Source organism: Camelus ferus, chromosome 18 (genome assembly GCF_009834535.1).
Source record: "Camelus ferus isolate YT-003-E chromosome 18, BCGSAC_Cfer_1.0, whole genome shotgun sequence".
NCBI lineage: Eukaryota > Metazoa > Chordata > Mammalia > Artiodactyla > Camelidae > Camelus > Camelus ferus.
Genome location: NC_045713.1, coordinates 4635452 through 4660933, shown reverse-complemented (window position 1 = coordinate 4660933; position 25482 = coordinate 4635452). Strand labels below are relative to the sequence as shown.

Sequence of the window (25482 nt, the reverse complement as noted above, 5' to 3'; positions counted from 1 at the left end):
CTAGGCGAAGTTGGGAAGGATGAGCAGGATGAAATTATCGATGGTACCCATTGGCCTGTGGCCTCTGCCGTCTCTGCTTTCCTTTTGGTTGGAAGGCACCCAGCCCCTGGGCTGGGCTGACCCCTGGCCCTGAGCTGTATCAGCTGCTGCCCAGCCCAGCACTGGTTGCCTCTGGAGCCTTTCTTTTGTCCAGTCCCTGGTGGTCAGAAGGGCAGGTCCTGCACGGCGATGTATCTAGCAGGCTAATAGGGGGATCCAGTGGTGACTTGTGACTTCTGGGAAAAGTGGGAAGAGGGGGTAGATCTGGGCCCACGGTACAGAACAGGCATCGGATGTTAAGCGGGGGCCGAGAGACATTCAGGCTGGGGTGGAGGGGCCGGAGCATCTGAAAGTTGAAGGCTGAGGGAGGAGGCTGGGATCCTTGGCCTCAGAGCCCCTTAGTGCCACACACATTCATCCTCCAGTTCTAAGGCTGTGACACTGACAGTAAGAAATGTAGAGCAGAAGCATGGTACAGATACAAATGTTTATTCTACATAAAAATTTCACAAAATGGGCAGCTGGTTGTACCAAGACCTTTGGTGAAGGTGGGGAAGAGTCGCGGTTCAAGAAGGCAACACGGACAGTGGTCACAGTCACTGGGCAGGAGCAAAGCCGAGGGAAGGTGGGGCACAGACCTGGCCCCGTCCCCTACTGCATGCGCTCGCAGGCACACTCATTGCCTGTCAACGAGGAAGAGGAGGGGTCTTGGGTGGGGGCGCGTTTCAGACTTGAGAAGTCCCGAGATGGTGGGAGGAGGGAGGCGCCCCTCCCTGGCTGGCTGCTGAATACTGCATCCAAGACACCTGACACCCACGTGGCATATCAACGGGGGACAGCGAGGGCAGGACGCAATTGCAGGCCTGAAGTGACATTGACTTCTTGGAGCACAAGAGAGCAGGGACCACTGTCCCAAACATGCAACACACAATGGCTTGAGGACCCAACTAAGGCCTGCTGGGGAGAGTGGCCTGGGCTGAAGGCTTCACCAGCACAGAAGCCTGGCTAGGCTGCTCTTCCCTAGCTCCAAGGGTGGCTGGAGACCAGGCACCAGCCAGCCTCTTCCAGAATGTTACCTGGGGTCAGGCATAGCCCAAAGGGATTGCTCCTGGGGCTGCAGGAATGTGGGAAGGGAGGCTGAGGTAGCCGAAGACCGCTGGACTCTGCCCCAAGGTAGGGGAAAAAGCCTGGTCTTGACATGGCCAGGAACTACCTGGCCATGGCACCCTGAGCCTCCCTGGCAGTGATCAGCTGTTAGAAGCTTAGAGCTGCGCTGTCTCTCAGGGCCACCCCTCCCCTAACCTGAAAAGCAGCACCATGTGGCCAGCTGGTCCCCACCCCTCAGGGCTGGGCTTATGGGGACAGCTGGAGAGGACAGAGGACAGGGCAGATGGGCTGGTGAGCAGGAGGTAAGGTTGGGGTCCAGAGAGCCTTGATCCCAGCAGAGGGCAGACCCCAGGCTAGAATGGAATTACTGAAGGCAGGGGAAGAGGGGAATGGCTAACTACCCCAGGCAGCCCTGCCTAGAAAGGGGAGGTGGCCTGGGCCAGGGCCTGAGTCTGTCCCTTGCTGGCCCATCCCTACCCGGTGGGCTGTTTCCCAGCCTGGCTCCCCTCTGCCTCTTCTGTACAGACGCACACTGTCACAAAGATCATGCACATGACGGCTCAGGGCAGGGTGGGAACGGGGGGCCCTGTGGCAGAGAAGGGAACAGTCTAAGGTGGGGAGGAGGGGGCTCTGAGCCAGAAGGTGGCAGCAGCCAGGGGACCTCCTTGGGGTGGACCATCCAGGGTGGAGTGGTTTCTATCCGAAGATGCCCCCAAAGGTGGAGGCGATGACAATGCCCAGGACCACACAGCAGATGATGATCATGATCTTCTTCTGCACAAGGAGGCAAAGAGAGGCCTCAGAGGGGGTTGGGGGGAAGCCAGGAGGGAGGCTGAGCCTCTGCACAGAGCTTTGAGGGGTGTGGAGCCACTGGGGAGGGGGCTGTGATGAGGGTTGAGGACTGGAGTCTTAGGGATTGAATGAGGGAGGAAGTGATGGCCTGGAAACGTGTCTGGGTGGGGTTTTAACAGCACTGAAGGCCTGGGAGAGTTGGGTGAAGGCAGAATGGGGAGGGATTTGTGAGGGTCCAGGGGGCTCTGGGTTGGCAGGGATGTGGGTTCAAGCTGAGTTGGGGCTACTGACCCGGCGAGCCTTGCTCTGGTATTTGACGGCCTTCTTGGTGTCAGACACGGCCCTCTCGACGTAGTCCACTGAATGTTCCACGTTGTATTCAATCCTGTCAATCATCTCCCCCTGCAGGGCCGGGGGCACCTGAGCTCCAGAGGGCCCCCCTCAGGGCTGGGACGGGGCTCGGGGCAGGATTTCGGGAAAGCATCCTGAGGTTAGAGAAGAGGGGGTGTGAGGAGGATGGGGTATAGCTTCTCACCTGTGCCCTTCAAGCCAGACACCCCAGCAGCTCCCCAAAATGCAGCCATCCTGGGGTGGGAACAGCATGCAGTCTCAGCCAAGGGGGCGGGGACCATGCAGAGGATGCTCAGCTGGAGCCCTGACCTAGGTGTCCGGTGTCGGACAGAGGACAGTGCGAGGCAGAGGCAGGCAGGGCAGGAGTGGCTGGGCTGGAGTCTGGCCCCAGTGATGACGGTGAGCCCCCCACTCCATCCTCCCCAGGCATGAAGGTTCCATCCAGCTCCCACAGACTTTGGTCTTCAACCTTTGAGACCCCTGCCCCCGCCCAGTCCCACAGTCCTCGTGGGTCCTACGACCTGGTCCCACGCAGCCCCCAGAAGCCACTTGACCGTGACGCTGCCCAGGACTCCCAGCAGCAGAGTGTTGATAGCTGACCACCCTCTCCAAGCCCACTGCTCACACTGGCATCTGTATTACTGTGTTCTCTCGCCTCGATGGAAGCAGCAGCCTCATCACAGCCTCACCGCGTCCAAATTCTTGTCATGCCACTCCCACACTTAAGACCTTCCAATCCAGAAGAGACTCCAGACACCAGCACCACCTATCGAGACCCCCATCTCCCACTGTGCTCCAGCCGCCCACACCTCCTCTCCTTTCTTCCAGTAAGTCAGGCTCTTGCTGGTCCCAGGACCGTGATGCTGCTGGTCCGTCTGCCTGGGCCAGCTCTTCACTTTTCCTGGGTAGTCTTTGGAGCTCAAATGCCACCTCCTCATAGAGGCCTTCCTGACCACCCCATCCAAAGTGGCCACTGTAGTGACTGTGTTATTCCAAGTGTGGCCGTGGACTAGTAGCACTGACGTCACCCTGCAGGTTGTAAGATATGCAAATTCACAAGCCCCCACCCCGACCTACGAATCTCTGGGTATGGGGACTAGAAGAGGGGAACTTACGAGTCCTGCAACTGGCTCTTAGGCACTTTCAAGTTTGAGAACCACTGCTCTGTCACACTGCCTCCTCCTAACATCTGAGCACCTGGCACAATTGGAGAATATTCCAAACATCATTTCCTGATGCTGCCCTTTCGCCCAACAGACATTAGTTAGCTCTAGGAAGCAGGGCCTCAGCTGCCCTGGTTACAGCTATACCTCCAGCTCCTAGAAAAGTGCCAGTCCACACGACACACAGCTGGTGAACAAGACAGGACAAGGCTGGGTGAAGGTGGGTGGGGCCATGCGGGGCCTAGGGTCCTGGAGGGCCAAGCAGAGCCATGCAGAGAGAATCCTTCAGGTGGACAGGACCCTGGAGGCAGTTTCAGCAGTGCATGGTTAGTTACCTGAAGACTCGGTCCCTCCCGGGCAGGGCAGCATGGCAGGCAGAAAGGGGAGGGGTTAGTGCAGCCCTGGGTGCTGCTGGGGGCTGAGTGGAGGGCAGCGGGGCCCTGGGCACTCACCTGGCTCTCTACAAGCATGGCCATGTCCATGAACATGTCGTGCAGCTCCCGGATGCTGTTCTCCAGCTTGATGATCTCACTGTGGCGCGTCTCAATCTCGCTCAGGGCCTGCTTCGAGATGCTGGAGTCCATGATGATCTAGGGGGTGGGAGTGGTGGGCTGGGACCCAGAGACCTGCTGAAGGGGGGAGGGGTGGGGCCCAGAACCAGGACAGCAAGAGGCCAAGGGTGGAGGCAGCTGGGATGGGCAGTAGCCTGAGCAGAATGCTCTAGAGGAATGGTGGCCTGAGCAGAATGCTCTAGAGGAATGCTGTAGAGGCAGAGCCTGAGGCTCCTTCCTTAGCTGCAGCCTTCCCCTCACTTTCTGATCAGCTCTTATCAGCTTTACCAAACTTCTCTGAGACCCAATTTCCTACCTGTAACACGGGGCTGATAACACTCCCCACTGTGCTTATGCAGAGTAACTGTGGAGTGGCAGTTATCACCAGTGCCTTAGGAGCCCAAGATGACTGCCCTGAGGACCCAGTCCTTGAAAGACCTTTCTGCCCCTCCCCTCTCTCCTCCTGAAACCACGTCCCCAAGCCGCCTCCCCCACCTGCATGCCACCTCCTTCAGGAAGCCCCCTTGCCCGGCAGAGTATGGAGCTTCAGTTGAATGTATAGACAGCCAAGGGCACCGTGTCCTCCAGGAGGGGTAAAAGGTCCTGAGGATGGTGGAAGGAGCCCCTTGCTGGTGGCAAATGAGCAGGAGTAGCAAGGAAGCAGGAGATGGGTCTTAATTCCACCTTTGCCACTAACATGTGACCTCTCCCTGGTCCCTTCTCCTCTCTGGGTCTCGGCCTTCTCTTTAAAACCTGCCTCAGCCAGGAGGGTGCAGTTCAGGAATAGAGTACCTGCTTAGCATGCACAAGGTCCTGGGTTCAATCCCCAGTACCTCCATTAAAAATGAATTTATCAATCAATAAACCTAATTACCTCCCCCCAAATAAATAAATAAGACAATAAAACATTAGAAAAAAAAATTTTAAATAAATAAAACCTGCCTTACAGGTGTCTGTGTCCAAATACTGCCCAGATCCAACCTTTTGCACACACACCAGGGTCCCCGGTGGGAGCTGTCATGGAGGGAGGGCTCCACACTCACCCCAGAGGCAAAGATGGCTGGGTTCCCACTCTCCAGCATGTCTTCCAGCTCCTCACTGGTTGTCGTCCGGCCGGCTGCGAGCAGGGGTCACACTGAGCGAGGCCCTCCAATGGGTGGTCGGCAGAGGCCCGGTCCCGCCCCTCACCATTGGCCCCGCCCCTCACCCCAGCCCCACCCCCTCGGCTTACTGATCTCCAGCTGCCTCTGGATACGGCCCTTGCAGCGCTCTCGGTAGTCAGACTGCGTGGCGTTGTACTCGGACATCACCTCCACAAACTTCCGGGACAGCGTGGAGTGCTGGGGCCCGAGATGGGGGTGCAGGTGTGAGGCCCAGCCCACCACGTGCCCGGCTACCTGCCCCAGAGCCCCGCCCACACCTGTGTCTTTCGGATCCTCAGGTCGGCGGATGATCGGTTCAGGCCTTCCTCCTGCTCAATGCTCTGCTCGATGCCTGAGGGGAAGAGTCAGCTGCTAACTACCTGTCTCCGTGCACTGCTGCCCCACCACTCACCCAGGACCTGGTTCAGGACCTCCCCTGCGGGCCTGTGTTGTCTGTTGAGTGGGGTCACACAGGAAGCAGCAGAGGAAGAGGGAGCGCCAGGCACCGATGGAGGAGCCAGCGAGGGAGGTGTGTGCACATACGCACACCTGCACCCACCACGCTGTGTATGTGTGTGTGTGTGTGTGTGTGTGTGAACACCTACTAGGCCTGGTGGCTCAGGTCCACTCTGTCTCTGTCCTGCTCAGAGGCTGTGCACCTAACAAGGGGCTGTGCCCAGGAAGGGCAGGGCCAGGTGGCCACGACCACGGGGCATGCGACCCCTAGACCTGTGCATTCCAGGGCAGGCATGACTGTGTTTGCACAGTGCATGGGGGCTCACACATGGGACCAGGCAGTGCTGGCCACTCCTTTAACCCTCTATAGCTGAAGTGGGAGACAGTGCCCAGAGTGGAACACTCCCTGGACAAAGCCTCAGGCATCTGTCCTGAGGTCCAGTCCAGAGCCGGCACACCCAGGCCTTGCCAGGTAGCTGCTGAGTGAGTGGCACATGATGGCACCTCACAAAGGAAAGCGAGACCCAGTGTACCCCTCAGTCAGTGAAACCCTATGGGCTGTGTGGGGGAGGCGGGCCTGGGGTGCCCCCCAACCCCCGACAAGGCCTGGAGCCCAGACTCACTCTTCAACTTGGAGCGAACTTTGTTTGCTGTCTTCTTTATGTCGGACATGAGTTCCTCCAGCTCCTCCTTTGTCTCTGGGGAGGTAGAAGGGGTTGGGGGTACACCCTGGGTCTCCCTTCTTCCCTTGACTAAGGCTCTGCCTGCCCCGCTGCAATCCTGGGCTGGGGCTACACCAGCTGCAGCCTCACCCCGTCTTGTGCTGCCTTCCAAGGAGCCTCCCTTCCTCCTTCGCTTGCTCCCCCCACCCCCTGCAGATAACAGATGGGTCTAAATTTAAGGCAGAAATAATTGTGGAGCAGCTGGCGATGCTGGAGCTGGCACTGGGGGACATTTACTTGCCTAAGTCCAAGGCGGGGGTGTGGGCTCACCTAGCACTACCTGGTGGCTCAGGAAGGTAAGCATCCAGCCCATGGGCGGACGGGGCCAGGGGCAAAAGAGGCAGAAGCCAGCTCCCCCATCAAGCACCCTGGGCAGGGCAGACCTTGTTCTACTCACAAAGCCCCCTCCCCAGGTGCTGAGCTCAGTGAAGGCCAACTGCTGAGTGTCCAGCAGGTGGATGGGGACTAGAGACACCTGGCCTGGGTAAGAGCTTCAAAGAGGTGGGCCCCTGGGGTGCAGTCGGCTCTGGAGGTCATAGGCAGCTGAGCCCATGAGAGGGTGAAGTTGGGGGAGGGCGGTGGTATAGTTTCTGGCCCTTGTTCCAACTGGAGCTATCTCTATAGCTGGCAGAGGCATTGGGGGTGCCCAGCTTGCCCCACTCCCTGCAAGGGGTGGCTGGCAAAGTGGGACAAGGTGGTCACTTCCCTCTGGGGTGCTGGGTGGAGCCCAGCCTCAGGTAGCCCCCCAGGACTCCACCCCCTGGAAAAACCAGGACTGAGCTCCTGGCTGCAGCCCTTCTTGTCTACCCTTTGCTTGTTTCTGGGCCTAGAGCTTCTCCCACAGGGGACTCGGAGGGGCATTTACAGTGTCTAACAGGCGGGGACCACATCCCAAGTGAAACAAGAGTTTGGTGGAACAGGGGGCTTCCAGGAGCGGGGGAGGCTCATTTGCAGGAACAAAGGAAAACTCGGTTACCAGCTGCTCTGATGTCTCAGCCTCTTTTGCTCAGGCCCAAAATAGCCCAGCCCGGATGGCAGCCCCCAGAGGAGGCAGAGCAAGCCTTGGCCCAGGAAAGCCCCCCACTCACTGCCAAGTTCCTTTGTGATGCCTTGTCAACTCTGCTCGGCCTCTGCCCTAGAAACCTTAATGGGGAGCCCCTTCTCCTTGGGGATGCCTGTTACTTAGCCCACATCAACGACCATCAGCTGAGGCCTGAGTGCTCAGCTCACAGGTGGCGATTCCAATCTGGTCACTAGTGATGTATGATGAAGGTGGCACAAGGGAGCCGAGGCTGGGGGACCTGGGCAGCTCTGTCGCTCCCCTCCTGCCCCACCTTCCAGCAGGTGACAGGCCAGCTCCCAGCTCTTTACAGTCCTGCCCCACAGTCAGCCCCCTTCTAAGCCTCACCAGGAGTGACCTGCCAGGGACACAGGCTGACCCAGATACACATGGGCACACAGACAAACCATGCCAGACAAACCTCTAGGAAGAGGGGCAAAGGGTGGTGGCATGGTGACTACACTGGGCCTGCGCCCTACTCTGGGTGGGCCCTCTCTCCTTCCCACCTCTTCCTGGGACAGTCTCTCCAGCTCCCAGCTGACCCATTTTGCCTTCCATGGGCCTATCACTGGGCTTGGTTGGTGTGGCACTGGCCTCAGGTTCAAGCACACTTTGGGGCCGTGGAGAGATTTATTCTGGGCACTTGTGGATGCCAGTGGGCAGGGGGCTGAGAGGCCATAGATAGGGAGGCAGTGCTGAAGCTGAGAATGAAATCAAGCCCTGGGTGCCTGGGTGGTGGGCTGTGGGCCTCCAGCCCTATCCCATGAACACGTGGGCGGCAGCCAGGCCTCCCCCATGCTTTGACACCTTCCAAAGGAGCTGGAGAAGGGAGAGAAGAGGAGAGCACACGGCGAGAATGGGCAGGCAGTGCACACACCCAATCTATTGAGTCCAGGCGGCTGGCCTGGGCCTCGTCCCATCAGTGCCTCCCTGGGGTTGAGGGTGAGCCCCCCTATAGGGGAGGGGATCACGGGCCTGCACACTGTCAGCCTGGCCTGTGTGAGCGTAGTAATCAACACCTCCACAGGCACTGTGACAGCCAGGTCAGAGGCACCCGTCTGGGGACAGAGTGAAACACAGACATACACAGGCTCCCTGTGCAGAGGGGTAGAGGTGACTTCCTGGAGCCCTGAGAATGCCCGGCTCTGGGGTACCAGTGGCCAAGTGCCAGGGCTGCCAGCTTTTTCCGGAAACTCTGCCTGCATGGCCGGCTTGCCCTCCCACAGCGCTGATGCCTCAAAGCTGCCATCTGCTCCCCTGGGAGGTGAGGGAAGGGAGGGGCTGGGCTGAGAGGCCTCCTATTGATCAGAGGCAGCTCCCTCCTTCCTCCCCTCCCTTCCAGAATCCCAGGGATGCAGCCAGACCTATTGCCAGCTGACCAGGGGAGGGTGGGGCTGGCTGCCTGACCTGACCCCTCCCACCAGGCATCCAGCGGGTAATACTAGGCACTGACCACCCCACCACCGGCGGGGTGAGGCCTGGGTCAGCTGTGTTTCCTGAGGCTTCCCGTGGAGCCCTTCCCAATCCGGCTAGGCCCAGGTGCCCCTCCCCGCAGCAGTGCCTTCCCAGAGGCCAGTGGGGCCCCTCACACCTACACACTCACTCTCGTCAGGATTGGGGGAGGCCAGGATGGCGCTGTGCTTCCGCTTCACCTCCTCCACGTTCTCTGAGATCTTGTCAATGAAGCCACGGATCTCCTCCACCTGTGGACCAAGGCCAGGTGGTCAGCAGGTGAAAATCCTGCAGGGATGGGGCTTCTCGGGCCCAGGGCTTGCCCAGAGTAGGGCTGGAGGTCAGGGCTGAAGACCAGGCTGGGCCAGGCTTCAGGGGATAGGTGTGAGGTGGGGGGTGGAGGGGGTGGGCATTGCTCCAAGGATCCTTCTAGACTGGCGTGGGGGTGGGGAGGAGTGGGCAGTCCCAAACTTTGCTCCCCTCTGAGCCTCTGTCTATTTACCCTCAAAATGGGCTTATTAATTGGTACCTCTGAGCTGCTGAGGCAGGCGCAGGTGTGTAAGAGCCCTGGGCTTGGCTCAGAGGTGACACGTGGCCACCCCAGGTCTGCTGGTGTTTGGGGAGAGGCAGGTGTGCTGTTCCCACCTGTTCAAAGAACTCATCCATGAAGCGGTCTCGGTCCACGGTGACAGTGACATCATCATCATCATCGCTGTCCTTAGCCTACACAGAGATGTGCACTCATGAGTGGACCTGTGGTGGGACCACTGGATCCCACTGCAGCTAGGACCCCACACTGCCCGGCATCCAGCAGGCTCATGGGCTGTAGCTCCAGGGCCCGACCATCCCTCTCCGTTCCCTTGGCAGCTCCCAGCCACAGTGAGACCCGGAGGATCGCTGGGGACCTGGCATGATTATGGAGAGAGGCCTTGACTGTCAAGTTGGTTATAGGGCCAAGTGTCCACTTCCATGTCAGGGGCTCCTTCCCCTGCTCAGCTGCCTCCCATCCCCCACAAGACTGGGGTCCTCCCAGCATACCCCTCACCCTAGGGTGCTGCTGGGGAGGCCCTGCCACGGGCTAGGCATGCAAACCTCAGGAATTGGTTCCCCAGACACTGGCCCCAACTCATAGACCTTGCCTGAGACAGGCTGCCTGGAGTTCCCAAGCTCCCTTTCTGAGGAGGGCCATGTAGGGGGAGGCCTGGGGTCTGTCCCAGACCTGCGCACCACCAGCACCTCCCTGCCAGAAGGTAGGATGGCTCAGACATGGGTCATCCCCACAGCACCCAGGCAGGCCTGAGAGCAACTGCTTGTGGGGGTCCTGGGATCTGCCGGCCTTGCTCCCTCAGACCACTTGGGGACCTCTCTCTCCTTGTCAGTCTTGACACTGACCTTGATTCTCTTTCCTTCCAGGCTCAGAGTTGGGTCTGGCAGGCGTAAGAGGCCAGTCATGTTGCCACTTGGCTCAGGGCCTGCCTTAGGCCTCAGAGACAGGTGTAGGCCCGCCCTGGGGCCCCAGGAGCAGCCATACAAAAGCTAGTCCACCATGGGGTGGGGGTAATTACACCTCTGACTTCCCAGCATGTCGGCCATGCTCATTACTATCTGCCCCACACCTGGAGTCGGCCAGGGTTGGCCAACTCAGCTGGCAAGACCAAGGTCCCTCTCCCCAGTCAAGGCCAGGATACTTGAGGCAGGATGGTCACCCCTCTGAGGTTCTCTGGCTACGTCATTACTCCTCACTTCTCAGTGCCCCACAGGGAGGAGCCACTGGTCCTCAACTCGATGCTCTCTCACAGGGATGGAGGTGGCGGAGGTTGAGGGGATGGGGAGGCTGAAGCACCAGGCAGGCTGGCCCCCAGCCCTGGGTTCTGGGCCCAGCACAGACACCAAAGGGCTGAGGGACTTCCCTTCTGGGTCTGTTGGCTCCTCTCTGAAATGGGGACAGTGATGCCTTGCTCGGGGTGGGGGGGTTGCTGAGAACCCAGCATGTTCTGTAAAGGGCTGTGGCTCTGGGGCTCTCAGGGTCCCACTACCCCACCAAAGTGGGACCAAGAGAGGGGGATGGTGGGGAGCTTTCTGGAGGCGGCCCCTCTCATCAAGAGATCACACCTCCTCCCCCAGCAGCTAAAATAAATCCTCGCTCCCACAAGTGCCTGTGGCAGCCGCCAGGTGGTCCCCCCCCCCAACCAAGCCCACCCAGAGCCACAGAGAATCTAGGAGCCATTTCTACACTTTCAGACCAGGCCAGGCCCAGGAGCCGAGCCAGAGAAGCATTCCCTGGGGGAAGTGAGGCAAGGTGCAGCCAGGTGGAGCCCAGGTCCCACTCCCCGACAGCCTGACAGGTTCGGAAGTGGCTCTCCCTACAACACCTCCTCACCCCAGCATTCAGCACCCTGGCTTCTCTGTTCTGGTGAAGGATCGGGGTGGATGGGAAGGGGCAGGAGAATCTTCCAGCTTCCTTCCCAGAAAGAGTAATGGCCAGCTAGAGCCAAAGACAAAGTCACCAGAGACGAGAGTCACTGCCAGAGACCCCAGGGCTCCTGCCTGCCTCGGGGCCTCAGCCTGCCTATCTGGGAAACGGACTTATCTTCTCCAAGTGTCCAGCTAGCTCTGACCTGCTGCCTGTGCAGCATCCCCAGAGGACTGATGGCTGGACTCAGGTAGTTTCTGCAAAAGAATGGTGGCAGGAGAGATGCCATACCCTCCTCCATGCTCTCTGTCTAGGAGGGTAGAGGTGGGGGAAAAGGAGACTTGGCGTCAGGGTCAGACTGGGGCACCTAGGCTGGGGTTCACCTGGGAGGTGGCATTCGTATTGGTCCCAAGGCCAACTGTAGGGTTTAGAGCCTGACCTCACAGCCTTGGGCAAGCCAGCCGTGGCTGCAAGCAAAACCTGGAGGGGATGCTCTAAGGGGACCCTTCCTTTCCAAGTCCTACTACTTCTTCCTCCTCAGGACTTTTCACCCTCATCCCTCCTCTTCATCTAACTGCCCCAGCCTGAAATCGCCTCCCATTACAGCCCACCTTTAACCATCTCTCTGCCCCTACAAGCTACCCACTATCCTCCTTGCTGTCCCCTCTGTCTGCAGGGCTGATTCCATGAAACTGACATTCCCCTCATCCTTAGATGCCACCTCCTTTGGAAGCCTTCCTCTGTTCCCCTGGGTTGGTATCTCACTCCTCTTGTTCCCCATACCCTATTCACATCCCTACTTAGGAGCCACAGCCACAGACTCTCAAGTCATAAGGCCACACTGGCCACAGCTTCTAGCCTCAGCTTTCACACCTCCCATGATGGAGAGCTCACTAGCTTTCCCAGCAACTCTGCCTATCTGGGGCAGTCCCAATTGTTAGGGAGTCCTTCCCTTTCCAGTGGTTTTGCCCCAAGCCATAAAGAACCTGTTGATGCCCTCTCGCTGGGCTGGCCCTGCCGGAGATCTGAAGGTAGCATCCACATCCTCCCTGGGTTTTTATTCTCAAGTTGACCACTCCCTCCCCTTCAGATCCTTCCCAGGGGCCCTAAAGTGCAGCCCCCGCACCAGACTTGTCCTACGTGGCCTCTTTCCCCAGCAGTACAGGATGCTGCTGACTGTGGTCTGAGCAGTGCCAAAAAACTGATCTATCACCTCCCTCTTTCTATATAGTCTACTTCTGTTAATGCAGCCAGAAATCACAGAAATGATCATATAGCACTTCTTGCCAAAGAAAGGCCCAAGCCTCCCTTTCCCCATGCTGTCCACTTAGCTGGATTTTGGGCTCAAGTGAAGGATCCTTTTCCTGTTTCATTTCTTCATTTGTTCTTATCCTTGTTCTAGTTTGTGAAAGTCTGATGCCCCATGCAACCTCATTTACATCTAGGCCAGAGCCCTGAATGATTAGGGCCCCAGTGCTTGGGAATCCAGCAACCCTCTCTAAGTGGCAACCACAGCTCTGGAAAAGAGGGCTAGATGAGAGATGGTGACTTGGGAGGCTTCAGCATGGAGGTGGCCGCTAGAGTCATGGGACAGTTGCAAGCTCAAAGGCTCAAACGTCTTCTGGACAAACCCACCCATACAACGGGCACCCTGCCTGCCCCCTGGCCAAAACTAAGTTCCATCTCTCCCTCCTGAGCCCCCTCCTCTGAACCCCCCCGCTCAGAACCCCCATTCTCAAGAGTCTGCCCAGGGGGCAGCCATACTCCTCCTTCTCCTTTCACATCCAACCAACATCCAATTTGTCCTGTTTTTAATTCATCCTTTAGTTGCTCTCAACCCTGGTCCAGCACCAGAGTCCCTTGGGGGATTAAAAAAACAAAAACATAAACAAAACACAGCTTTCAGAACAAATGAGAATCTATGGCGGTGGGGTTGGTGAGGTTAAGTTTTTTCAAGGACCCCCAGGATTGAGAATCATTGGTCTGGTCTCCCTCCTCCCTGGCCACTGGCTGTCTCGGCTATGGCCTCATCACCTCCAGCCTGAGATATCAGGGAAGAGAATCTAGCGGGGCGGGAGTGAGTGTTGCCCCCACCACAGAGACCTGCTGAAACAGGGGAGAAAAGATCCCACTAACCCTGTCGGGTGTGCAGCCCTGGTGGTCTCTCCAAGCAGAGGCTCCAAGATTCCAGGATACCTGCCTGGAAACCAGAGTGATTGCTCCCAGAGGAAGCCTCCAGGCCTGTCCCCAGGGGATGGCAGCAGGCCAGCCGGCAGGGTTGATTCATTCCTGCTGGAGCAGGAGTTGCTGTTGTCTGCCTTGAAGGCTATTTTTTCTCCCCTTCTTCTTTTCAATGACTAATCAAAGCCAATACACTAGAGCAGAGAGGCCCAGAGCTGAGTCAGGGATGTATGAGAGGCCAAGCTGGGTCTCCAGGAAGAGAGGGCTCTCCAGTCTGCTCCTTCCCTCTTTCCTGCTCCTGCACACTTCCCCCTCCAACAGATCCCTGTGCTCAGCCCGCCCATCCACCCCTTAGCAGGGCCCCAGAGCAGCTCAGGGAAGCAGCTTCAGGGCGTGGGAAGAGGCTGGGGCCCTGCCTCCCTCCAGGCACTGTCTGACCTTGGATAAATTCCTGGCCCTTTTTGGATCTCAGTTTTCTACTTTGTAAAATTGGAGGTTGGACTAAATAGTCCCTGAATGCCATCTGTACCTCAGATGATCATGTGCCCAAATACACTGTTTCCTTTGGGAAATCCCAAGGAGGTGATGGGAAGGAAGGAGGGGGTCCCTAACCTGGGTCTATTCTTACATCCCCATTTCTTCTGCTCTTCAGGGCGAAGCTGGCTGGCACCACTGTACAGATGAAAAGAGCATGGAGAGGGTATGGCATAAACCTGCCTGCTGTTGCCCCAGGCCTGCCAATCTCTTCCCAGCAGCGAGTGAGAAGACTGGAACTGGTCGGCAGAGCGGGGCACTGGACAGCCCCACCCAGGCCTGCCCTGGGGCGCTGGGCCCTGCTGTAGAACAGGTGTCAGGCCCACCCGCCATTCTCTCTCGGTTGGGCATCCCAATCCCTCTGCCTTTACTCACACTGGTCCCTCCTTTTGGACCACTCCCCCTCCTCCCATTCAAACCCACTCCTCCTCCTGGGCCACCCCAAGTCCTCTTCTTCCAGGAAGGCTCATTCCTGGGTCTGGCTGCCCCACTCTCCCTCCTCTCTCTGCCCTCTGCCACAGGCCCCATGTGTCCCACATGGCCCAGCATGTAGATAAACTCCGTTCTGGGCTCATGGAGGGGTGGGTGAGCTCTGAGAAAACCAGAGAGGCCTCTGAATTGAAGGAAGGAGGCAGATGCAGGCCAGGCAGGGCTGCCTGTCCCCGTCCCCAAAGTCTCCCCAGTTGTATGACTCTGGTCACAGAAGTCTTTACCCCTCTTAGGCCTCCAGGTGCCTTTCCGATCTCTGAGAGCTTTCAAGAGCATTGAGGGCTCCACACTGGCCCCCCAATGACCCCTTCATTCTCCCTCTGCACAAAAGGATCCGTCCCATGAGAGACCAGGGCTGGAGAAGGATGGAGAGCTGGGTTCGGCCTGCAGTGCTGAGGAAACGCGCCAGCTCCTTCCCCAAGTGTGACTTTTATAAATAAGCTCTCTTCGCCTTCCTTCCAAATGTGGTGGCGTTAGTTGGGTGGGAAAGGAGGAGGAGGCGGGAGGAAGGAGAGAGGGAGGGAGGGAAGAAGCGTTGGGAGTGGTGCAAGTCCCTGTCCCAAGCACCACCCTCAGTCCAGCCCAGCTAGAACTGGCCTCAGTTCCTGGGGATTCTGGCTCCTGGGGTTTAAGGTCTCCTCCAAATTTGGAGACAGAGTCAGGAGACCTGTGACCACCCCTCTTGCCCTGAGAAGCTGGGTTCTAGGTTCTCCTACCTCCACTTCATAGATGGGAATCTATGCAGCCCAGAGGGAGACTCGTGGGAATGGCAGCCCGCAAGACTAACCGTTCCACCCCACCCGATGAGGGATCCTGTCAGCCGACCCTCAAGGCTGCTAGAAACCTGCGATGGGCAGGGCCACTCAGCAATGAGTACAGTAGCCTGCACGGGTGCCGGATGCCTGGCGTCAGGGATGGGTGTCTGGAGAGGAAGCCTCAGTTTATTTTCAGAGAAGCCAGGCCTCACCCTCCAAGGACTGCTCTGGCTACTGTGTGCGTGTGTGCGCATGTGTGTGTGTGTCAGTGTTAGGCGGGGGATCACGGAGACACACACCAGAGCAAAAGACCTGGAATCAAACTCCCTACAGCCCAAGCTCTCTTAGGCCCTACATCTCAGCCAGGTCTGACTCTTTTGAGGACTAGGCAAAGCCCCTTTCTACCATCGTATTTGGTCTACAAGGCCAGCCACCTCTCTCTCGTGCCTGTTTCCTCTTCAGCAGAGGGGATGAAGTTGATGAACCAAAGGCCCTGTCAGATATAAAGGACCATATTCCCCCGACCACCTGGTTCCCACATACACACTCATCTGATCCACCAAGCACCCAAACACCAGCAAATACACCACACAGCCATTCATCGCCAAGATAACAACACTCTTTCTGACTCAACCAAGCACAGGAAACTTGAGGGCAACCGCAAGGGCTGGCGGGGGAAGCATTTAGACACCATATACAACATGAGGGACCGTCTTCTTCCTTTGAAACCTTGTGGGATTTATCCGGGGGGGCTGGGCACTCAGCCAGGAATAAAACAGGTCTGACGGGAGAGCAAGGGCTGGCAGCCAGAGCAAGGGGGAGATGGAGACAAGAGAGCACAGGTCCCAGCCCCACACTGCCCAGGAGACAAGACTGGTATAACTGGGGAGACCCAGGCACAAATGCAGGGAGCCTATGAACAGAGAAGACAAGCCATGAGATCAAAAGCCCAAAGGACACTTGAAACTTTCCATATAAGGGGACCTAGGTCTCTGGCTCCAAGCTGGGCAGCAAGGGGAGGGTTCTGGGGAAACACTGAGCTAGGGCCCCCCTCCCCAGAGATCAGGAGGCGGGGCCTGCCAGCAGGGTGGTCAGCCAGGGGATCAGAGGAGGCTCAACCTGAGTCTAGAGTCCTGATGCCCCTCGCCCACAGGCAGACTTCACTTTCTTCACTGCCCCCCACAGCCCTCCAGGATTGTCACCCCTAAGAGCAGAGGTGTCAACATCCTGGTAAATGGCAGAGGCCAGGGGACGGGGGCCTTTTTGATGAGGAGCAGGCGGCAGGGGTCTTTGTCATGACTGGGAGAGGGTGGGCTCTGACTCAAAACCTTTGCGCATCCTTCTTCTCCCCCATCTCAAACCCCGCCCCACAAGCCACACCCCAGGGGCTTCGGAAACATAGGTGGAAAAATAGGTTCAGGTCCGAATCAGGCTAGGGAACCCCGGAACGGCTTGGAAACGCCGGCCCGGGCTGCCCGGAAGCCAGGAAGGTGGACTGGGATCAGGTCTGACCCCTCTTGGACCAGGGCGGGCAGCAGATGCCCATCGCCACTATCAGCTGGGGAGCCACAGGTGATGGGAGCCACAGGTGACAGGAGGTGATGGGGACAGCACAGCGCCCGCTGGAGAAGCCGGCCCCACCCGACCGCCCGGTTTCCGCAGCGCGCCCCGCAGCGGGGCTCTGGGCAGGGGACCGCCCCTGGCCCTTTCCCTCGGGTCCCGCCGTCTGTCTGTACTAGAGAGGGAACAGGACGGTCAGTGAGAAGGCACAGTGGGGGGAATGAGACTGGACCCACTTCGCGGGGCGGGAGAGACGCCAGGTTTCTGTCCCGCCACCGATATCCAATAATACTCCGACCCCCCAAAACAAGGGGACGCCGAAAAGTTTGTCCAGGACCCCAGGCTCCAGCCGCCAGCCCGCGGGCCATCGAAGCCGAGCTCAGGCGAGCCCGTGACCCCGAGTAGGTCCGAGGGGCGGGACCTGGAGGGGGGTCGCGGTTCCCGGCTCGGCACCGCTCCCTCCGACCCTGGCCTGGGACGCAGAGACTGCCGCCCGGGTGGCCCCGGGAGCCGGGCGGGGAGCGGCCGGTAGGCTGGGCACAGGCGGCGAGCGGCGGCGGGCAGAGGCCGGACTCACCGTGCGGAGCTCCTGGGTTCGGTCCTTCATGCTCCCGGGAGTGGCAGCGGCGCCGGCTGCAGCCCTGTGAGCCCCGCATGCGCGGTGGCCGCCCCGCGGCTGCGCAGCGCCAGCTCGGCCCCGCCCCGGCCCCCGGGACCCCGGCCCAGCCCCCAGTCCGGTCCCGCCCCGCCCCGGCAGGTCCCGGCCTAGAGTCCTGAGTCTGGGACTCCCGCTCCCTGCTCCCACCTCAATCAGGTTCTCTGGAAGGGTCTCAGCCCTGGAACCTCGTCCCCTTCTGTTCTCGATGCCGCATGATTCCTGCCTCGGGTCGAGCCCCAGAGCCCCTTCCCTGTTCCAACTCTCCCTTGACTCAGCTCTCAGTATCCTTCCTTCCAGACCCTGGATCTTCACCCAGGGCCCCTCACACCCCCAGGGATTTGCTAGAGGTTAGACCCTCCGTCCTTGATTTTATTGCCTTGGAACCTCCAGCATCCCCCTCCAAAAAACTGCCTCTAGCCATAAAACTCCAGAGTTTCAGCCTCTGAACCTCTACCCTTCGTGCCTTCCCCCGACATCTCATCCAGACCTAGGCTCTGGCCCTCTCTTTGCCCAGGATTTCTCAGTTCACAGTCTGATGCTGGGTGGCCACCCCCCCTTTTTTTCTCAGTTTCCACTCTCAACAGGATGCAGGAACCCCTCTATCTTTGGAGAAGGAGATCTAAGTTATAGCCCATCTCCTTCCCCTTTCCCTGCATTTCCAACCCTGTGTCCCAGCCCCAGGCCTGAGATTCTATTTCCTATCTAGAAGCTGGGGGCAGCTAAGCCCGGCCCAGCTCCTCTAACACTAATGGAAGACCTTCGCACTTCTGTAGTGAAGTGGTGGGTGGAGGCTAGTCAGTAGCAGATGCTCCTTTTCTGGTTCCTGCCAGCATCTTGTTGAGCAGTAGCCACAAACACCGCCCAGCTGTCCCCTCTGTGCCCTGATCCAGACCCTCTTGACCTCAGCCAAGCACTCCCCCTTCCCTTTCCCAGGGCTGCCCAGTGTGTCCGGGCCTGGCACTGCTCCCAGACTGTGGGTATAGGTTAGCTGGCTAGCAGACAGGCTGGAGATGCTGTTCCAGCCATACCTCCTTCCCTGGAAAGTCTGGCCCAAGACTGGCTAGGATGTAGCCTGGCATGAGAGACAGCCACATCCCTTCCACTTGTCCAGACCTCAACCCTGAGTGTCCCAGACAGCAAGTGTTGGTGGTGCCCCATTTGACAGATGCGAAACCAGGACTCATCTGCTAGAGACTTGCCCAGAGTTACAGGGAACAGGTGACAGGGAAGGTGCTGTCTGACTCCCAGTCCAGAGTACTTTCACATGTGCAGGGTGACTCAGTGGGATGAGTCATGGGTGCAGCCCCAGAGCCCAGTGTCTGGCCCTGTGAGGAGAGGGCAGGAAGGGGAGACACAGCTCCTGCCCTCACAGAGTCCTCGTGTTATGTTCAGCGTCACTTATTGAGATGTATATTAAATGGTAGCATGAAAAATGAATAAAGAATGAATGTGTGTCCTTCACCTTAAACTCTGCCCTTCTGATTCAGGTCTTACTCTCATTCAAACATTCATTCATTCATCAAACATTACCTAGGAATGCATGTTCTAGGGCCACTGTTCTGCACTTAAAGTGCTCCTGGTGTGGTGGGAGAGACAGATATGATTTTAATGTGGGAGGCATCCACTGGGGTTGGGGTGGGGAGCAACTGGAGACCCTTAGGAGCCTGCTGTGGTGCTCAGGTGTGGGGGTAAGCATGGGTGAGAGATGAGGCCAGTGAGGGAGGCCTTGAATGTTAAACTTTATTGTGCAGACAAGGGGGAGGCAATCAAGGGTCCCTTAATCAAAAAGTATTGACTGGTTATCTACTATGTGCTGACTGTTCTAGATGTTGGAGATGTGGCAGAAAACCAGACAGACAAAAGTCCTCGCCCTCCTGGAGTCCACGTTCTAGTAAAGGAAAGAGACGATAGCCAGCCAGACAAACATATGTAACTGATAATATGTCATGAAGAAGAGAAAATCAGGTACAAGGGGTAGAGGGACGGGTTTGAAGCAGGATTCCAGTTTTAAATCATATGGTCAAGGAGGGTCTTGCTGAGAAGGTGGCATTTGAGTAAATATCTATAGGAAGTGAGGGAGTGAGCCATGTAGGTCTCTGGCGGAAGAGCATTCTGGGCAGAGGAAACTTCAAGTGCAATGACCATAAGCAGAGAGGGCACCTAGCGTATCAGAGAGACGGCAAGGAGGTGAGGATGCCTGGAGCATGTTCCGTGGGGATGAGCTCCAAGGAGGTGATGTCAAAGGAGTTGATGGAGGGGCCTTGTAAGTAACTCTGTGTCCCTTGGCTTTGACTTTGATGGGGATGGGAGCCCCTAGAGGGTTTTGAGCAGAGGAGGGACATGATCCATCTTGGACTTTAGCAGGATTGCTTTGATTGCTGGATGGAGGACAGACTGAAGGGGACACAGGAGGAAGCAGGGACATATTTAGGAAGTGATTGTGATCACACAGGTGGCTGGGACAAAGGTGATGGCAGTGATGGTGGTGAGAAGTGGTCATATCCTGGATACATTTTAAAGGTAGAGCCGACTTAGAGAAAGAGATGTCAAGGATGCCTGGAGTCAAGTTTTTTGCCCTGAACACTAGCAAAGATGGTGGTGCCTTTTGCAAAAGTTGAGAAGAGGGGGTGGGGGTATAGCTCAGTGGCAGATCACGTGCTTAGCATGCTCAAGGTCCTGGGTTGAAACCCCAGTCCCTCCACTGAAAAAAAAAAAGTGGAGGAAGAACAGGAGGAGGAGAGCAGGTGGACCTCTTAAGTTTGGGTTGCCCATTGGACATCCCACTGGGGAGGGCAAGTAGTCCATTGCCTGTATGAATCTGGAATTCATAGGAGAGGTCCAGGCTGGAAGCTGCCACATAGATGGCTTTAAAAACAAGGAAAGAGCCCCATCTGTAGCAGCATGGACGGTAGCTGGGAGGCTGCTGTGGTGTCCAGGAGAGAGACTGGGACTGTGTGAACAAGAGCAGGACTCATCTGACTGGAGAGGAAGGTTAAGGGCATTCAAGGGATTTAGTTAACATGATTACACTTTATTTCAATTGTGAAAAGAATATGTTTGTTGTAAAACATTAAACTAGAAGCCACAGGCCCTGGACTGACCATGTGCAGATAAGAGCAGAAGTGGCCCCTAGAGGAGGAGCAGATAGGGGTGCAGGGGAGGGATTTGACCAGGGTGGGTAGCATTTAAGGTGTCTGCCCCCACTGACATCCAGGGGAGACATGAAAATGGTCAATGAGGAGTTAATGTAGCACAGGGGCTGGAGACTTGGGAGGCAGGAGGAATCTGGCCTGGGGTGGAGATGGAAGTTGTAGCCCACAGTCCAGGGAGCGTGTGCATCTGTGTGTGAGTGTCTATGTGTTTGTGTCCATGTCTATGGAAGAAGAAACAAGAGCTGAAGATGAAACTGACAGGTGAGGGATGGTCAGAGGTGGAGGAGCCAGAACCATGGCAGAAACTAAAATAGAAACTGCTGTACAGGATGCCATGGGTACCCAAGCTGCCAACTTCCTGGGATCAGTGAGCACTTCACAGAGGTGGGCATTTGAATTGGGGTTTAAAGGATGAGCAGGAGGTGGCCAGGTGGAGAATGGGGAAAGAGCATTCTGGGCCAAGGGTGTGAACAAGGACATGGACAGTGAGAGAGAGGGACGTATTCCCTGTGGGAACCAGGCAGTCCCCACAACACCCATCACTCAGACCTCATTCTTTAATGTGGATAATTGATGGAGATTCAGTCCAGACCTATACTCTGTAAAGCCCTGTCCCTACTGTCATCAAATGGGCATCTCTGTACCTCAATAGTGGTATTCTCCCATTCTTCTCACCAATTATTCAGGGCTGTCAGGTTTCCCTGTTTCCTTTGGGAGGGAGGAATCCTGATACCCAAAAGTGGCTTTCCATGTCCTTTGTGATCTGGCCCTGCCTCGCTTCTTAGAAGCCACCTTCCTTCCCACCTTGTGAGCAGTCATAATGCCTGCTTATACCCTCTTCTCAGGCCTGTGCACATGTCTCGAGCCCGCTCCTCTCTGTTTTCTTCTTCCTCCCCATGCACCTGACCAATAAGTTCTAGTCCCTCCCTCCTAGACATCACATCCTCCAAGAATTTGTCCCTGACCACCCAAGAACGAGCTCTGGGCTCCTTCTGTGTGGTCCCGCAAACACCTGTATTTATCTCAATTGTAGCACTTAGTGGATGCAGTCTGTGTTAGTTGTCTGTTCCCTCATTAGATGGGGACACCCAAAGGGAAGGAAAAGGATCATGTTCTTGTTGACTCCCCAAGTCTGGCACAGAATATTTGTGGAATGAGCAATAAAAACTTGCAGCTTGAATGAGCTGGGTTCCTATAAAGGAGCACCGAGGGTCAGGCTGGACGTCTGGGAGCTCCCTAGACCGGGTTTGGAGTTTCCATCCCACAGGCTGGGAGGGTGAGCTGGGGCCCTTGGAGCCCTGATATTGGAAACTGCTGCCACCTACTGGGCAAGGCCGGTGTTGCTGCACCCATGCCATTCTGCTGAGCGCGTGTGTGCCCAGGTTGGGACCGTGGCAGTCACCACCTCCAGAAGCTCTTGGGCTGGTGGGAGAGACACCTTGACAGTGTGAAGGCAGTGATGTGGAAGTACAGGGGCTGTGGGGGTCTGAAGGAGGAAGAGGAAGCAGCTGGTGTAGGATTCAAGGACAGAATTGTCCCTTGGGCAGAGGTGAGGGGGGTGCAGAGCAGGAGGGGGCACCTGACCCAGGCTCCACAGCTGGGGAGTGTGTGTGTGGGTGTGTGGGTGTGTTTGTGTGTGTGTGTGTTATCGATGTCCTCTCGTTGTTGTTTTTTCTGCTGCTTTCTGGCAGGCTTACTCCCGGTTTCTCCTTTCCTGGGAAGTCTGGCCCTGGCACATTATTGTATAAAGCACAGGCCGTGACCCTGTTAGGAAGGCTCTCCAGTAGTTCCATTTCACAAATGAGGACGAAGAGGCTCAGAGAGGGAAACATAAACAGGGTATTGAGGTTGGCTGACATGATTTGTGAGCCACCCAGCCCTGCAAATCCAAGCTGTTTTGACCACAGGGCCCAGCCCTGCCCTTCCAGCAGCTCTCCCTCCCCCTTGCAGCCTTCCCAGCCCACCATCAACCTGTAACCATCTTTCAGCTCAATCCTCCAGGATGGGCTCAGCCATCCTGGAGGCAGCAGGAGAGGAGGGAGATACAGGTAGTAGGCAGCTGGGGAAAGAGCCTCACTGCTCACTGTGTGATATCTGAGGTAGGACTTTGTGATGCAATTGACTATATGCCTGAATATATTGCCCTCCTTTTCCCAATGAGGATTTAAAAAAAGAAATCTGGCCCAATATTCTAATTCAAACACTTAGGGATGCAGATGAAATAAGCGACTCTCTAGTTATTATATTTAGTTAAAACATTTAAAATTTAAATCGCATACTTTTAAGAGTAACTTTATTTCAAAACAATTCTTTTCCACTCTCATAGTATGTGAAGGTTTATTCAAACACTTCACTTGCATTTCTGCCTCTCATGGTCATATGTCAGGTGTCATCCCTAGCATCTCCTTTGAGTTCCCTAATACAGTTTTCTTGAATATGTCATCTTCACCTGTGCTTGGAAATACAGAGCTTTTTGAATCCATGAATGATGCTGTTGCTGGCAATATTATTCCAAGTCATGAGAATGCAAGATTAATGTCTGTGATCTCCCTAGGGTAGCACAGAATCATATAAAATAGCAATTTCCTAGTCTTTTCTTATTCTCTTCCCCTGCTTTCTTTTTCTCCGCAGCACTTCCTACCATCTGGTATACGCATTTGTTTATTGTCTATCTGCTTTCCCTAGAATGTGATCTTCGGAGGTCAGGGAACTTTGTCTGTTTTCCTGTTTATGTCCATCACCTGGAAACATGCCCAGAGCGTAGTAGGTGCTCAGTAAGTACCAGTGGAATGAATGAGTGAATGAATGAATGAATATAAAGCTGTTAGAAATATTTGATAGCCCTGTGGCAGCCAGGGCTATGCATACAGATGGCATTGGAGTCAAGGTGGCAAGGCAGCCCTGCAGGACCTGAGCCCATGTAAGGAGGGTATCTAAGTCAGGGGGAGCCCATTGTTTTGGGGGATCGGCCACACACAGGGAGACTGAACAAATTATGAAATATATTGAAGACAATTGGGGACAAGAAGGTAAAAAATCTGGAAACGGGGAAACTAGGATGAACTCTGTGCCACTGGACTTGAACTTAAGGTCTGAATGGAAACTATTGTTCAATATATGGAAATTGTATTAGGGTTTTCCAGAGAACCAGAACCAATAGGATAAATATAGAGAAAGAGACGTATTATGAGGAATTGACTCATGTAATTATGGAGGCTGAGAAGTCTCACAATCTGCTGTCTGCAAGCTGGAGGCTTGGAAAGCAGGGTGGTAGAGTCCCAGACTGAGACAGAAGGCCTGAGAGCCAGGGAGCGCTGATGGTGCAGGCACCAGTTCAAGGGCAAAAGAAGACCAAGATCCCAGCTCAGCAGTCAGGAGGAGAAAATTCAATTTTTCCTCTGCCTTTTTGTTCAATTCGGGCCCTCAGTGGATTGGTTGATGCCTCCACTCGTATCGGGGAGGGCCACCATTTATTCAGTACACAGAGTCCGGTGCTAATCTCTTCTGGAAACACCCTCCCAGACATACCCAGAAGTCATGTTTAACCAGGTATCTGGGCATTCCCTGGCCCAGCCAACTTGACATATAAAATTAACCAGCACACAGATAAAGGAATAAACATAGGTATAGATGTGTAAGTTTATGTGTGTATATAAATGTGTGTCCACTGAGTGGGCCTGGGCATAGAGGCTACCCTAAATGCATTGAGCACAGCTAACACCCAGATTGTGGTTCCCAAATACTACTCTCCACCAGAAAGAAACAGGCATTGTTGCTGAAATGGCTACTTCCAGGACTGGGGCAGGGAATAACAAGACAAACTTGGACTATCTGGTTGAACTAGAGAGAACGGAGGTGTCCAAAGAATGATAGAACACATCAAAATGACAAGAGATCAGCAAGGGGCATGCACTGACCAAATCTGGGACAATGTGAGCATCAAAATAAATGACAGGAATGAGTTACAATCTATTAAACAAAACAGGAAATCACAAGTCCACTGGATGTAAATAAGTAAATCAATAAATAAATGGGATGAAAAAAAAACCTCTTCCTTACAGTAGGCCAGTTAATAAGTGTAGAAGAAACGATGAAATTAGAAAATCAACATTTGCAAGCCATTGTATTAATAATTAATTCAGGCAAGAAACATCAATGGATGCTGACTATGGGTGAGAGTGGGATGAAGATGTTTCATAGTCTTACAGTACTTCCCTCCCCCAATACTTATTAATCACGATCAACTGGTAACATTAAAACCACCAGTCATGGTTCCAAACGATATTGGATACAAGAATGTAGCATCACTCTCTCTTCTCTTCTCCGCCATCCTATGTGCGCTTGAGTTTGGTCCTCGCCATGTCTTCTCACAAGACTTTCAAGACCAAGCGATTCCTGGCCAAGAAACAAAAGCAGAATCGTCCCATTCCCCAGTGGATTTGAATGAAAACTGGTAATAAAATCAGGTACAACTCCAAGAGAAGACATTGGAGAAGAACCAAGCTGGGGCTATAAGGAGCTGCACATGAGGTGGCGCACATGTTTACGCTTTGTCAAGGTCATCTGCATCTTATCAGATTACTCTGAAGACAGTGCTGTTGCCTGAACAGCTGGACACGTTTGGGAATATGGAGCTTATCTGCATGGCAGTGTCTGTGCTCTGTTGCTTTTGCTCAGTAATAAATACATGAGACCTTTTGTTGAAAAAAAGAAAAAAGAACATAGCATCGTTTTTGTGATATTTCTGCCCAAAATGTGTAACAGGGGTCTAATCGTGAGGAAGGAAGAGACAAAGCCAAATTGAAGGATGGTCTACAAAATAACTTCCCTACAACCTTCAAAAATGTCGAGGTCAACATTCAAAGAAAGGCTGCAAATTGTTCTATTTTTTAATTTTTAAAAAAA

The 25482-nt window shown here is 55.5% G+C and overlaps 1 protein-coding gene and 1 pseudogene across 8 annotated transcripts; one reads left to right on the top strand and one right to left on the bottom strand.

The window, feature by feature from the left end:
* Positions 1-512: 512 nt before the first annotated feature.
* Positions 513-17434, bottom strand: STX1A (syntaxin 1A). Of its 8 annotated transcripts, none has more exons than XM_032459551.1 (10): positions 17345-17434; positions 9481-9558; positions 8987-9086; positions 6225-6299; positions 5424-5497; positions 5235-5343; positions 5047-5120; positions 3905-4042; positions 2230-2340; positions 513-1920 (listed from the first exon to the last, which is right to left on the bottom strand). In XM_032459551.1, exons 1-10 carry the CDS (start codon positions 17372-17374, stop codon positions 1843-1845), a joined length of 867 nt encoding a protein of 288 aa, XP_032315442.1. In that variant the 5' UTR covers positions 17375-17434; the 3' UTR covers positions 513-1842. The 8 variants fall into 8 exon arrangements, 3 of the variants coding, with proteins under 3 accessions (XP_032315442.1, XP_032315443.1, XP_032315444.1); XR_004312540.1 differs by having other exon boundaries at positions 1883-1920; positions 2230-2423; XR_004312541.1 differs by lacking the exon at positions 513-1920 and adding an exon at positions 3405-3486 and having other exon boundaries at positions 2281-3318.
* Positions 17435-24885: 7451 nt separating this feature from the next.
* LOC102513733 lies at positions 24886-25092 on the top strand (annotated as a pseudogene).
* The last annotated feature ends 390 nt before the right edge of the window (positions 25093-25482 follow it).

What these genes read in the sequence shown, in the direction of transcription:
- STX1A (XM_032459551.1), bottom strand. Translation starts at nt 17,374, where the DNA reads ATGAAGGACCGAACCCAGGAGCTCCGCACG. An exon ending in GAACCCAGGAGCTCCGCACG is followed by an intron (nt 9,559 to 17,344) that starts GTGAGTCCGGCC and finishes ATCTCTGTGTAG; the next exon opens with GCTAAGGACAGCGATGATGA. An exon ending in ACCAGAGCAAGGCTCGCCGG is followed by an intron (nt 1,921 to 2,229) that starts GTCAGTAGCCCC and finishes CTCCTTGTGCAG; the next exon opens with AAGAAGATCATGATCATCAT.